Below are 14,995 nucleotides of genomic sequence, written 5' to 3' on the forward strand. Positions count from 1 at the left end.
CTTAGTTAGAGGTAAAACTGTGTGACTAAGACCTACTCCTAAAAAACAACAAAATTACAGATTTCTTGAGATATCTTAGATCATTAGTGTCCAGGACGTTGATCGCGGTCGACCCGTCAATTGCAACGTTCTTTCTAGTAGACCGCATAAAAAAGTTTCAAAATGTATGCACAATTTTTATTTTTTGGGGCAATTCAGCATTACCATCGAGTCTGCTTAAAAATAATGAGGTCCACTGTTCTGAAGCACCATATGCTTTGCTTACAGGTTAGCTTCTTTCTCGAATACTACTGCACAGCCAAAATATTTTTTCATTTTTTAAACTGCAAAATAGACATACAATTGGACCAACCCGCAGCACTATAGCTGCTACATTTGTTTTCCAAACTATAACTACCATAGCAACTGTCTGAAGTTAGTACGTTTACATTTCCACGCTTGCGAGACCTGTAACAGAATATTCTTTGTTATTCCAGTGGTAGTTGTTATTTTACTATGTTTTTTTCTATGAAGTTGAGGTTCCATTTTTAATATGAATGCTGGACCAAGCAGCAAGAAATCGAAAATCTACCACTTTCACAGTGAGTGGGAGGAAGATGATTTTTTTCCAAATTCAAAATGTGTGTGTCTGATCTGCTATTCAAACATAGCTCTTGCCAAGAAGGGAAATGTCGAGAGGCATTTCAAAATTGTTCACAAGAAATATGAAAGTGACTTTCCAGCTCAAAGTGATCAACTCTTACTTTTCTCCTACGAAGAAGTCTCAACTAGCTGCCCAACAATCAATCTTTACAAGGCCCAGCTCAAAATCAAAGGCAGCCACAATTCCATAATTCCGGGTGAGTCGCATACTAGCAAAGCACAATAAACCGTTCCAGAATGGAGAAATGCTAAGAGAGGCCTTTTTAGAGGCAGCAGAAAAGTAGATTGTACGTAACTAAAGTCTGGGCACCCCTGTCTTAGATAAATTCAGACTATTTTGAGTAAGTGTATACTGGCTACGGCATCTCAAGGGGGACAAACAGTACTAGTGCCTATTTTTTCTCATTTATCAAGTGAAGGTCTTTTAAGGGAGTACAGACATACACTTCAGCCGAGTTCTGCTTGGAGCAAACCAAACCTAGTATGCAGACAGACGCCTTTACAGTGAAAAGTGAGGAAATGTCTTATTGATTATTCATGAAAGACGGGGAGGGACAGAATCACAGAAAAATGCTGAATAAAAGAAACAAAATCGTAAGGAAATAAAAGCAAACAAGCTCTCTAGGTCACAGGAATTAAGGATGCCCAGTGAGCACCTTTACGTCTGGTCTTGTTTTTGACACTCAGTCTGTGGGGAACTCCTCTGAACGAGCTGTGCGTGCACAGTGCTACATCTAACTGTGTACAGACAGACTCACTAGTCTCCAGCCAGCTGAAGAGAGTGAAACTCAGAGAGACAGCTCCTAACTCCAGCCAGAGACATGGTCTGCCTGAGTCATTCCCATGACCAACAGCAATGATGATGGAGAGAGTGAGAGAGATGTAGAGATGGACTGCTCTGTGGTGAGAAACGCTGTGTTCTTTCGCAGTGTCATGATCTCCTAACCACTGAGCGGAGGTGATCCTATCGACAGAGCAGTGCATTTCCCTCCATGTGTAGTATAAATAAGTGTGTGTGTGGGGGGGGGGGGGGGGGGGTGCAGTGCTGAACCCGGACATCCTTTGTCATTGAGGAGAACTAGACATCCGTTCTTAGATATAGCCATTCAGCCAGTCACTTTCTAATCTAAGCACACACCTTCAGGCACATTTGGACAACAGAAGGACCATGTAAAAAAAATATATAGTTTAAATCAATTGGTTATTTACCATTAACATTTTGGTACTAAAGAGATGGACTGATGGACACACAAATATGAAAACTTATGTATAAAACACATACAGACACACATTGTCTGGTAGGCTGTCTGAAAGCATCAGCACTCGGGGCCAGTTGATGGCTGATGATGGAATCAATGGGGCAGATGTGCAAACACGTAAGGTCTGTCAGTCTGCACCACAGGCCTCTTGTCACTAATAAACCCAGCCCAGCTTGGTCATGGAAAAAGGCTAAATTTACCCAAGCGTCCGCAACTTCCTCTCCCCCTACACATATTGAGATGGGTAGAATGTGATGGAAGGAAGGAGTGTGAAGGGAGCGAGCCCCCCCCCCTCTAGTCTACAATAGGAAGGGAAACGCATCTAAAAATCAATATTAGGAATGCAAACCGTGCTATAACTCGATGTAGGGGAGGGTGGTCAAGGTGAGAGTAAAACGGAAGCAGATAGCTCAAACCTTATCCTGGTTTACAATCATTTACCAGTAAAATTACACTATACTCTAAGCTACAACTGTGACCACACAACTAGTATGAATGACAACACTATTTTCTTTCTGCAAACAGGTTATTCAAGAGCAGGCTTTGCAGCACTCTGCAATGGAAACCAGTATTGTGCATGTCTTTTGTGTGAAACCACTAAGTAAATATCTACAGACAGCTGCAAATGGCTGTGAAAAACACTGTCAATAATATCATTTAGGAGCTTGAACCAATTCTCCTGGAAAAATGCTACTCTGAGGACAGAGCTGCTCAAGGGAGGAAGGGTGGGAGAGGGAGAGCGAGAGAAAGTAGTTCAATCACATGAAAACCATGAACCATTTGTGTGTGCCACACAAAGAGCCCAGTTCAGAGGAAAGTTGGGCCTCATCTCAGGCAATCATTCTTGGAAAAAAAATGCAAAGGAATATGCAAAGAGAGAGAGAGAGAGAGTGACCTTTTTTCAGATGGTATCGCCTTTAATCCTTAGCATGGAGTCCTGTTGGGACACAAGCTGGAAGAGGCTGATAAAACATCCTAAATGCCACTTTGCATCTGCATCTCTAGATTGCATATTAATGGAGAGCTGGCAACAGATCTGTCTGGAGAGGAGCCATTAGAGGGACGCACCAGGCAAGTTCAACACTTACCTCAGCAGCTGCAGTTGAGGTTTTACATTGGAAGGAATGTTTGAGGAAAATGTGTTGTAGCATGTCTGTGATTCATAGCTTATACAAAAATGGCTACTGCCTTCGGCTATCACTTGCACTATTACACACAGTGCATTCAGAAAGTATTCAGACCCTTAGACTTTTTCCACATTTTGTTAAAGCCTTAATCTGAAATTGAATTTGTTCCTCAACGTACACACAATACCCCATAATGACAAAGCAGAAACAGGTTGACATTTTTGCAAACATATAAAAAAAAAAATTTAAACACACCTTAAGTGTAAGTATTCAGACCCTTTGCTATGAGACTAGAAATTGAGCTCAGGTGCATCCTGTTTCCATTTATCATCCTTGAGCTGTTTCTACAACTTGGAGTCCACCTGTGGTAAATTCAATTGATTGGAAATTATTTGAAAAGGCACACACAGCTGACAGTGCATGTCAGAGCAAAAACCAAGCCATGAGATTGAAGGATATGTCCGTATATCTGGGGAAGGGTACCAAAAAAATGTCTGCAGCATTGAAGATCACCAAGAACACAGTGGGCTCCATCATTCTTAAATTGAAGAAGTTTGGAACCACCAAAACTCTTCCTAGAGCTGGCTGCCTGGCCAAACTGTGCAATCGGGGGAGAGGGGCCTTGGTCAGGGAGGTGACCAAGAAACCAATGGTCACTCTGACAGAGCTCCAGAGTACTTCTGTGGAGTCAGGCCTTTATGGTAGAGTGGCCAGACGGACGCCACTCCTCAGTAAAAGGCACATGAGGGCCTGCTTGGACTTTGCCAAAAAGGCACCTAATGGACTCGCAGACCACGAGAAACATGATTCTCTGGTCTGATGAAACCAAGATTGAACTCTTTGGCCTGAATACCAAGCGTCACGTCTGGAGGAAACCTGGCACCATCCCTACGGTGAAGCATGGTGGTGGCATCATGCTGTGGGGACTGGGAGGCAGGGACTAGGAGAGAAGTCAGAATCAAGGGAAAGATGAACGGAGCAAAATACAGAGAGATCATTGATGAAAACTTGCTCCGGAGTCATCAGGACCTCAGACTGGGGTGAAGGTTCACCTTCCAACAGGACAATAACCCTAAGCACACAGCCAAGACAACACAGGAGTGGCTTTGGGACAAGTCTCTGTATATGTTTGAGTGCCCCAGCCAGAGCCCAGACTTGAACCCAATCAAACATCTCTGGAGAGACCTGAAAATAGCTGTGCAGCAACACTCCCCATCCAACCCGACAGAGCTTGAGAAGATCTGCAGAGGAAAATGGGAGAAACTCCCCAAATATGGGTGTGCCAAGCTTGTAACGTCATACCCAAGAAGACTAGAGGCTGTAATCGCTGCCAAAGGTGCTTCAACAAAATACTGAGTAAAGGGTCTGAATACTTATGTAAGTGTCATATCAGTTTTAAAATGTTTAATACATTTGCTAAAATGTAAAAAATAAAATAAATAAAAAAGTCAGAATGGGGTAAGTGTGTGTAGCTTGATGAGGGAATTTTGCAATCAAATTTAGAATAAGGCTGTGACGTAACAAAATGTGGAAAAGTTCTGAATGCTTTCTGAATGCACTGTAGGCTACAGAGCAACAAAAAAAACACAGTTTGAAGCAAAGCGTGAAACTCAAACAAGCTTAATATGGGAAAATGTAATGGTAGAGATATAATTAGGTATCTCTCAAATTAATGAGGGTAAAATAAAAATGATGTTCATTGGCTCCCTCTTCAAAACAAACATCGCACACACACACAACTGTAATTTACAGATCATGTCATGCTAGAAAGCATGGCTTACTGAGAGGATAATCAGTAAATAAGGATTACTGAGACATTTATTGGAAGAGACATAGCGAAGAACAAATGTTAGTGGCATTGCCCCCTGCTGGACAGGATGAAAGCTGCTCCTTTAATTACAATGAATATGAAATAATTGTTCAGAGAAATGACCTCTTGAATGAAACTAAAATTAACTTGGAGCCAATACAAATGACAGTTATACACACAGAAAGAAGCAGCGTTGGGATGTGTGAGCGGTGGAGTCAGCAATTAGCCTAGACTTGACATTTCAGTCCCAAATGGTCGTTAGGCGTTACTTCCGAAAAACCCCAATGTGAAAATGCTAATATCTCTAAATTGCTGCAATTAGAAAAGGTTTGCTCTAAGGCCTGATTATGTGTTCTTTCAAAATGTTACTGGGGGTAATTGACTTCTCAGATGGGGGAAGTTAAAACATGTGTGTCAATAGATCAAGTATGTCATGCTTCTTCTCTAATGGCTATGGTCTCTATCATGTTAATATCTGTGAATAAAAATGTATCAAATCAGTGAAACCGATAAATGTCACCATTAGGTGTTTTGTTGTTTAGCAAATTAACGTTTCACAAATGTACCTCATCTATAAGAGTTAAACACCATTGCCAAAATGTGACAATTGATTTGGACCCCAAAAAATAACATGGAGCACCGATACGATACTTTGTTTGTTATTCTTCTTAAGGAAAACGGTTCCCCTAGTTGAACATGGGGGATCAAACGTGTCAGTAGCCTTCTGGCTCTTTGTCGGAAACAAATAGGCATTCAACTCGGGTGGTCTTTAAGAAAGATGACTGCTGTTTTACATGGGGGAGGGGGGAGGAACAGTATCTTAAGAGAAGCCCACCGTTTTAATGGAGCTGCGAGTCTTCTCTTTCCACTCATGGCTGCTCAGCTCAAAGGTGCAGTGCACGTAGGTCTCTCTGTCATACGAGCCCAGGATAAACAGCCTGAAGGAGAAATTACAGAACAAAAAGCTCATTTAGACAGTACATCATTGCGGATTCTCCTGGTCTCCCTATGTATAGTGCATCGGCTATTGTATGTAAACCTGTTGATGCCACTATGTTTTCTGGTGCTACTAAGATGTATCAGAGAGACCCCTGACCAATGGTTGCAATGATACTAAAGCAAACAAACACTGTCAAGGCTATTGCTGCCCCCTGGTGTAGTGATGAAAATACACAAGAAAAACATAAACTACTGTAGTATAGCAGTAGTATCTGCACATTTGAAGTGTTGAGCTATTTACACTCCCGTAATTATTTTTTTGGGACGGTGAAGATAAAATGTTTCAGTACAGAATTCCAACTTTTATTTGAGGGTATTTTTTTTAATACATACCTGTTTTACAGCACTTTATGTATCTAGTACCCCAATTTGAAGGTGTCATAAGTATTTTTACAAATGTACTTGTGTATAAAAGTAGTCAAGTGTTGTATTTGGTACCATATTCCTAGCACAAATTGACTACATCAAGCTTGTGACTCCACAAACTTGTTGGATGCATTTGCAGTTTGTTTTGGTTGTGTTTCAGATTATGATGTGCCCAATATAAATGAATGGTAAATAATGTATGGTGTCATTTGAGTCTTTTTTTATTGTAAATAAGAATGGAAAATGTTTCTGAACACTTCTACATTAATGTCATGCTACCATGACTATGGATAATCCTGAATACTGATGAGAAAGTTAGACGCACAAAGATCATACTCCCAAGACATACGGACCTCTCACCATTACCAATGTATTATTTATTTTTTTGGGGGGGGTATAATATTTATGCCTGTAACTTTCTCGCTCATCATTATTTAAGACTGATTCATGATTATCCATAATCATGGTAATATCCACATTGTGTTCAGAAACATTCTATTCTTATTTACAAAAAAAGTGCCTTCAAAAACACAATACATTATTTTCCATTCATTTCTATTAGGGACAACATAATCCGAAACACAACCAAAATAAACTGCAAATGATTCCAACAATTTTGTCGAGTCACAAGCTTGATGTAGTCATTGTGTGCTAGGAATATGGGACCAAATACGACACTTGACTACTTATGACACCTTCAAATAGGGGGTAATAGATACATAAAGTTATTTCTTTCATAAAGTTATTTCTAAAACGGTAAAACAGTTATATAAAACACCCTAAAAAAAAAAGGTGACATTCTGTAGTGTCTCATATGAAACGGTTCATCTCAAATCCAAAATGCTGGAGTATAGAGCCAAATGAAAAGTTTTTGCTTCACTGTCCAAAATAATACATAGGAGAGTATTCTTGTGTATTGTGGGATTCATTTCTACAATATACAGTACGTAGACCTATTTGAAATTGATGGTTTCAAAATGTATATTTTTTAACTTAATTTTATGGTCATAAAAATACAACTGACAAGTGTTTAAAAAAGCAAATAAAAGAAACGGTAGTAACCATTTTTTATTTTCCCCAATTAGACCACTGGATAAACCCATTACTTAAATCAATTGAGTCCCCAATTACTGTATACAACAAGCTCAGTATTTATACAAGATGTGTGGATTCTGGATTAACAATATACTGACTGTGTCTCCATCTGGTGGTAGTAGACAGCACATTTTACACAGACTTGATAACTTAATACTGTCACGGACTGATTGCAAATCTTCAAGCTCCTCTCTGAATTTGGGTAAAAGCCGACCACTAAAGCTTTGGACACCCTTCTGTCTTGACCAGCGGTTTTTCATTATTTTTGCTATTTTCTACATTGTAGAATAGTGAAGACATCGAAATAACACAGTGATAACCAAAAAAAAGTGTTTAACAAATAAATATTTTAAATTTGAGATTCTTCAAAGTAGCCACCCTTTGTCTTGATGACAGTGTTACAAACTCTTGGCATTCTCTCAACCAGCTTCATGAGGAAGTCACCTTGGAATGTACTTCAAATTAACATGAGTGCCTTGTAAGAAGTTAATTTCTGGAATTTGTTTCATTCTTAATGCTTTTGAGCCAATCAGTTGTGTTGTGAAAAGGTAGGGGTGGAAATCTGCCCTTTGGTCTGATGATTCCCAAATTTGCGATTTTTGCTTCCAACGGCCATGTCTTTGTGAGATGCCGAGTAGGTGAACAGATGATCTCCGTATATGTGGTTCCCACCGTGAAGCATGGAGGAGGTGCTTTACTGGTGACACTGTCTGATTTATTTAGAATGCAAGGCACACTTAACCAGTATGGCTACCACAGCATTCTGCAGCAATACGCCATCTCATCTGGTTTGTGCTTTCAACCTCCAGGCTGTGTAAGGGCTATTTGACCAAGAAGTGCTGCATGAGTGCTGCATCAGGCCTCCACAATCACCATTGAGATGGTTTGGGATGAGTTGGAATGCAGAGTGAAGGAAAAGCAACCAACAAGTGCTCAGTATATGTGGGAACTCCTGGAAAAGCTGGTTGAGAGAATGCAAAGTGTGCAAAGCAAATGTATTTTTTTTTTTACTTTTATTGAACTAGGAGAGTCAGTTAAGAACAAATTCTTACTTACAATGATGGCCTAGGAATAGTAGGTTAACTGCCTTGTTCAGGGCCAGAACAACAGATCTTTACCTTGTCAGCTCGGGGATTCGATCTAGCAACCTTTTGGTTACTGGCTCGAACCACTAGGCTACCCTGCCGCCCTGTCATCAAGGCTACTATGAAGAAACTCAAATCATTTGTTTAACACTTTTTTGGTTACTACATGGTTCCATAGTTTTGAAGTCAACACTATTACTCCACAATGTAGGAAATAGTTCAAAATAATAATAATAATTCAAAGTGAATGAGTAGGTGTCTCCAAGCATTTGACTGGTAACTCTATATTCATACAGAGCCTAGTGAAAGTCTACAAACCCCTTGCACAGTCTTCACATTTTGATGCCTTACAATTACATCTGAAAAAAGAGATTCATTTGGATTTTATTCCTACAGATCAACACAACCTACTGCTCGTGGCAATGTCATTTCACTAAGTTTACCTTTAAGGGCCTTGGTTGCAAACAGAATGGATGATTTGGAGTGGATTATTTAACACCAGCTTTCTTCTTTTCATTTTGTCATACAGGCCAGTAATGTGGAGTGAAAGCAAAGTTGATCCTCTGTATTTTCAAGTATTGTGGTGGCAGCATCAGGTTATAGATATGCTCGTCACCTGCAGCCACTGGGGAGTTTGTCCGGATTTAAATATTAAAAAGGAGCCCAGGTTAAAAGTTAAAAGGAAAACCTACAGCAGTCTGAGTTGTATTTGTCAGCGGGAGAATTACACAGATTTTAACACCAAAGTCAACGTTTGAATATTGCTGTCCATCAATGATTCCCAACCAAATTGACTGAGCTTGAGCAATATTGACAAAAAAACTATAGCTGCTGTAGGAGTCGTGCTTAGTTGGCAAAATCTTATTCAAAATGAGTCCCAGTTGAATTACTGCCAAAGCTTCTTCCACCAAGTATTAACTCTGGGGTGTGAAAATATATGCATTCATATATGCAATGTGTATTTTCTATTAATTTGGAGGGGGAAAAAAATTGACTTTGAAATCCCTTTTTAGATAGAATTTTAGACTTTCACTTGCGATGTATTTTGGACACATGGTAGGCAAGAAAAATGCAAGCATGCTATCATTACCTTTTAAGAGGTTTCTCACCGTCTGTTGGTAGTAACCAGACAGAAAGTAGCCAAAACTAAGAGAACATAAAGAACATGATAGGCAGTTTAAAGAGATCCTGTTGCAATTTGCAATCGATCAAATATTCATCTGGACCAGTGCACTGTTCACTTCAGGCCTATGTAGAATATCCTGATATTCCTCTGAATATCAACAACCTTTTTTCCCTTAAAAATGCATTGCCTATCCCCCAAAAACTAAGACCTCGCAGTTTGGTTGCAGTTGGCACCATCCCAATGGAATTCCACATAGACAAACCCAATATTGGGCACGGTAAGTTGAGGTGGATGGTTGTCATTGTCAGACATGTCTGGCTGGCACAGTGAGGTAATAGGGTATCCATTTGCAGCAGCTGTGAGGATAGGAGTGTCAGCCAGCCAGTCATAGCGTTGGCCTGGCCTCATTAATGGGCAGGGACTGTGCATTATTAATGAGGAGCCGGTTTCTGGATGTCCTACTGTTTGCAGCCACTCCACTAATATACCAGACCCAAGCAACATAAAGGCTTACACCACCGTCAGCAGAGGGTGGAGGAGATAGAGCTCAGACCCAGAGCTGGCATGTTTACACATTTTCATTGGCCCAGAGTAGAGCTCTGGAGGTCATGAAATTGTGTCATCTGGTTGTCATGCAAAAGTCTGCCGGTCTCACGGTAATTTGCAGCTAATTAACATAAACATGTTTAGCATCTCAAGGCCTCCGCGCATACAAGCCGCTGATGCATGCATTTCCAACATCTACATTTAAAAAAGTCTAATAAATCAATTTAATATACACCATCACAATAAATCCATTATTTATTTTAGTCAGATCGAAAGGAATTTGCCCTCCTTTCGGCAAATCTGAGCACGACTACATTTTGTTGCTCCCAGCCTATAGACAGAAACTAAAACAGGAAACGCCCGCGCTCAGGTCTGTTCAACGCTGGTCCGACCAATCTGATTCCACGCTTCAAGATTGTTTCGATCACATGGACTGGGATATGTTCCAGATAGCATCGGACAACAACATTTATGTATATGCTGAGTTTATTAGCAAGTGCATCAGTGATGTTGTACTCACGGTGACTATTAAAACCTTCCAACCAGAAACCGTGGATTGATGGCAGCATTCGCGCAAAACTGAAAGTGCGAATCACTGCTTTTAATCACGGCAGTACAAACAGTGTAGCTATTCCCTCCGCAAGGCAATCAAACAAGGGTCAGTATAGAGATAAAGTAGAGTCACAATTCAACGGCTCAGACACGAGACGTATGTGGCAGGGTCTACAGGCAATCACGGATTACAAAAAAAACCAGCCGCGTCGCGGACCAGGATGTCTTGCTCCAGACAGACTAAATAACTTCTTTGCTCACTTTGAGGACAATACAGTGCCACTGACAAGGCCCGCTACCACAACCTGCGGGCTCTCCTTCGCTGCAGCCGACGTGAGTAAAATATTTAAACGTATTAACCCTCGCAAGTCTGCCGGCCCTGACGGCATCCCTAGCCCCGTCCTCAGAGCATGCCCAGACCAGCTGGCTGGTGTGTTTATGGACATATTCAATCAATCTCTATCCCAGTCTGCTGTTCCCACATGCTTCAAGAGGGCCACCATTGTTCCTGTTCCCAAGAAAGCAAAGGTAACTGAGCTAAATGACTATCGCCCCATAGCACTCACTTCCGTCATCATTAAGTGCTTTGAGAGACTAGTCAAGGATCATATCACCTCCACTTTACCCTACACCCTAGACCCACTCCAATTTGCTTACTACCCCAATAGGTCCACAGACGAAGCAAACGCAATCACACCCTAACCCATCTAGATAAGAGGAATACCTATGTAAGAATTCTGTTCATAGTACCCTCCAAACTCGTCATTAAGATCGCAACCATGGGTCTCGACCCCGCCCTGTGCAACTGTGTCCTGGACATTCTGATGGGCTTCCCCCAGGTGGTGAGCGTTGGAAACAACATCTCCACCCCACTGATCCTCAACACTGGGGCCCCACAAGGGTGCATTCCCAGCCCTCTTCTGTACTCCCCGTTCACCCATGACTGCGTGGCCATGCACGCCTCAAACTCAAATCATCAAGTTTGCAGACGACACTACAGTGGTAGGTTTGATTACCAACAACGACAAGACAGCCTATAGGGAGGTGGTGAGGGCACTGAGAGTGTGGTGTCAGGAAAATAACCTCACATTCAACGTCAACAAAACGATAATGATGATCGTGGACTTCAGGAAACAGCGACGGGACAGTAGTGGAGAAGGTGGAAAATTTTAAGTTCCTTGGCATACACATCACAGACGAACTGAAATGGTCCACCCACAAGGACAGCGTTGTGAAGGCGCAACAGCACCTCTTCAACTGAAGAAATTTGGCACGTCACCGAAAACTCAAACTTTTACAGATGCACAATCAAGAGCATCCTTTTGGGCTGTATCACCGCCTGGTACGGCAACTGCTCCGCCCACAACCGTAAGGTTCTCCAAAGGGTAGTGAGGTCTGCACAACGCATCACGGGAGGAAACTACCTGCCCTCCAGGATACCTACACCACCCTATCTCACAGGAAGACAAAAATACCATCACCCGAGCAAGCCACTGCCTGTTTACCCCGCTATCATCCAGAAGGCGAGGTCAGTACAGGTGCATCAAAGCTGGGACCGAGAGACTGGAAAAACAGCTTCTATCTCAAGGCCATCAGACTGTTAAACAGCCATCACTAACATTGAGTGGCTGCTGCCAACATACTGACTTGCATCTCTAGCTACTTTAATAATATAACATTGGATGTAATAAATATATCACTAGTCACTTTAAACAATACCAGTTTATATAATGTTTACATACCCTACATTACTCATCTCATATGTATATACTGTACTCTATACCATCTACTGCATCATGCCTATGCCGTTAGGCCATCGCTCATCCATATATTTATATGTACATATTCTTATTAGTTCCTTTACACTTGTGTGTATAAGGTAGATTTGAAATTGTTAGGGTACTTGTTAGATATTACTGCACAGTCGGAATAAGAAGCACAAGCATTTCGCTACACTTGCATTAACATCTGTATGTGAGCAATAAAATTTGATTTGGATAGACATTTTGGAACGTAGCATAAGGTAATCACACCATCTGGTATGAATAATAATAAATAAATAAATAAAATCTGTCCACACTCAAAAGCAATTATTCTAATTTGTTTAATTTTGGAGTATAGGCTAGACCAATTACGTACCAAAGGCATCTTAAAATCAGTTTAGTTTCTTGTTTTTCTGCCATGCGTAATATGCTGTAGGTTATATATTGTATAACGGAAGAGTCATAATTCAGGTTTTTATTTCATGCTTGCGCTCATAAGCCTCTGCGGCTGTATAAGCCCTAATATGCCAATGTGTGTTTTTAATTAATCATCACTTTTGAAAGCACTGTTCCATTTTGTTGTGTTTCGTTCCATTTGCATTGATGTCAGAGTGGTTAGAGGGACAATAGAGCCCCGAGTACCAGGCCATTAGGCCATTAGCAAGTTGGGTACCACTATAGCATGTCCAGTGTGCATAAGAGGAGATTACCATGACTCAACAGTCACATGGAATTTTACTGCGGTCATGACTGTCGGTGAGGTGGTGAAACAGTCACCGCAACAGCCCTAGCCCAGTGCAGAAGTGGGTGTTTCAGGAAGGGAGAGGAGACTAGTGAAGGGATACATCACCTACCCCGAGACAAAGGGCTGCTTTTTAAGTGCGCCCTCTAACATGGAACCCAAACCAGCTACGCGCGTGCGCCATCGTGCATAAATGTATTTTGTCCCACCCAAATGCGATCACGACACGCAGGTTAAAATGTCAAAACAAAATCTGAACCAATTATATTAATTTAGGGACCGGTTGAAAAGTATTAAACATTTATGGCAACTTAGCTAGCTAGGTTGCACTTGCTAGCTAATTTGTCCTATTTAGCTAGCTTGCTGTTGCTAGCTAATTTGTCCTGGGATATAAACATTGAGTTGATATTTTACCTGAAATGCACAAGGTCCTCTACTCCGCCAATTAATCCAAACATAAAATGGTCAACCAAATCGTTTCTAGTCATCTCTCCTCCTTCCAGGCTTTTTCTTCTCTTGACTTTATATGGCGATTGGCAACTTTTATAAATTAGGTGCATTACCGGCACTGACCTCGTTCGTCTTTCAGTCACCCACGTGGGTGTAACCAATGAGGAGATGGCATATGGATAGCTGCTTCTATAAATCAATGAGGAGATGGGTGAGGCAGGACTTGCAGTACGATCTGCATCAGAAATAGAACTGACTTCTATTTTAGCCCTTGGCAACGCAGATGCTCATTGGTGCGCGTGAGCAGTGTGGGTGCAATAATTGAATAACATGCATGTCTAAATTTACTACACGTGAGCGGTGTAGTCAGCCTGAAACTGTGGTAGGCATTGTCGCCCAAACGGATTAGGTTAGTTTAAGCAGGTGGTAAGTCAATCACCTGGTAAATTTGTAGCCTTGCTGGTTAAGTTGATTAGTGCTGCATTTCCTTTCTGTGGCTAGAGAATAAAAGGCCTTGATTATTTATGAAGAGCAGGCTTGAACACCTAGCATAAATACTAGTGACAAATGCAATGTTAAGATATAGTCCAGACATCTTAGGTCCTTTTAATACTTATGTAATAAAAGTGGTTTTCACCATAAGATATATCCTAACCTGTCAAGTATCTCAAACCAGGCTAGAATACACACAGCGGGTGGCCTACCTTAGGAGTCTGCATAAAAAGTGCTGAACATAGTGTGTGTTACATAAAGTATATAGTATCCCTGTGCAGAAAGCTGTGGAGACCAGTACTGTTGAACTATTAATAATGATGATCAATAGCATTTCATTCTTATGGTCTCCTAGGCCTGTTAGGACCATAACACTAACTACATACAACACGGGAAGGGTTGACTTAGTTTGAGTATAATTATTATTTGATATATTCTCTGATAAAAGGGGGATTGCTGTAATGCATAGGGAAATACCACCCCACCCCCCTCTCAAATATTACCAAGAATGAGTCATCCTACCTGCTACATTCAATGAGGGTGACCCTAAGTCGACCCTCAACCAATCCTGAGTCCTGAACAGAGAGGTCCAAGTCACAGGCGGAGGATCCAATGGAAGGTTGCACTTGGAACGGGAAGAAGGGTTTGTATCTGGAAAAACACAAAACGGTAAACAATGAGTAAATTATTATACATTTGTTGTATACTGTTAGTGATTTCAATGAGACTATAACTGCCGAGGAATTCTACACTTGAAAGAACACGGGGCCTAACTGAAAACAAAATTTAGCCATGTTTGACAATCAAAGCATAGGCCTCTGGCTTTTCCATTGGGGGTAACATCTACGTTTCAGAGGATGATCTGCTGTTAGCCCACAGCAACAGATTAACAGACACAATCGTTAAGCATTTCTGCTTTGTCAGCATCCTCAGGATTGTCT

The 14,995-nt window shown here is 41.2% G+C and overlaps 1 protein-coding gene across 1 annotated transcript in view; it reads right to left on the reverse strand.

The window, feature by feature from the left end:
• Positions 1-14,995, reverse strand: part of LOC124038223 (PDZ domain-containing protein 8-like) — a 64,321-nt gene that overhangs the window by 20,473 nt on the left and 28,853 nt on the right. Inside the window, exons 2-3 of the mRNA XM_046353817.1 lie at positions 14,577-14,705; positions 5,674-5,776 (exon numbers count right to left, since the gene is read on the reverse strand). Of these exons, the coding sequence (XP_046209773.1) occupies positions 5,674-5,776; positions 14,577-14,705 (232 nt within the window). The remainder of the gene's footprint in view (positions 1-5,673; positions 5,777-14,576; positions 14,706-14,995) is intronic.

The sequence above is a fragment of the Oncorhynchus gorbuscha genome, linkage group LG06 (genome assembly GCF_021184085.1).
Source record: "Oncorhynchus gorbuscha isolate QuinsamMale2020 ecotype Even-year linkage group LG06, OgorEven_v1.0, whole genome shotgun sequence".
Classification (NCBI taxonomy): Eukaryota; Metazoa; Chordata; class Actinopteri; order Salmoniformes; family Salmonidae; genus Oncorhynchus; species Oncorhynchus gorbuscha.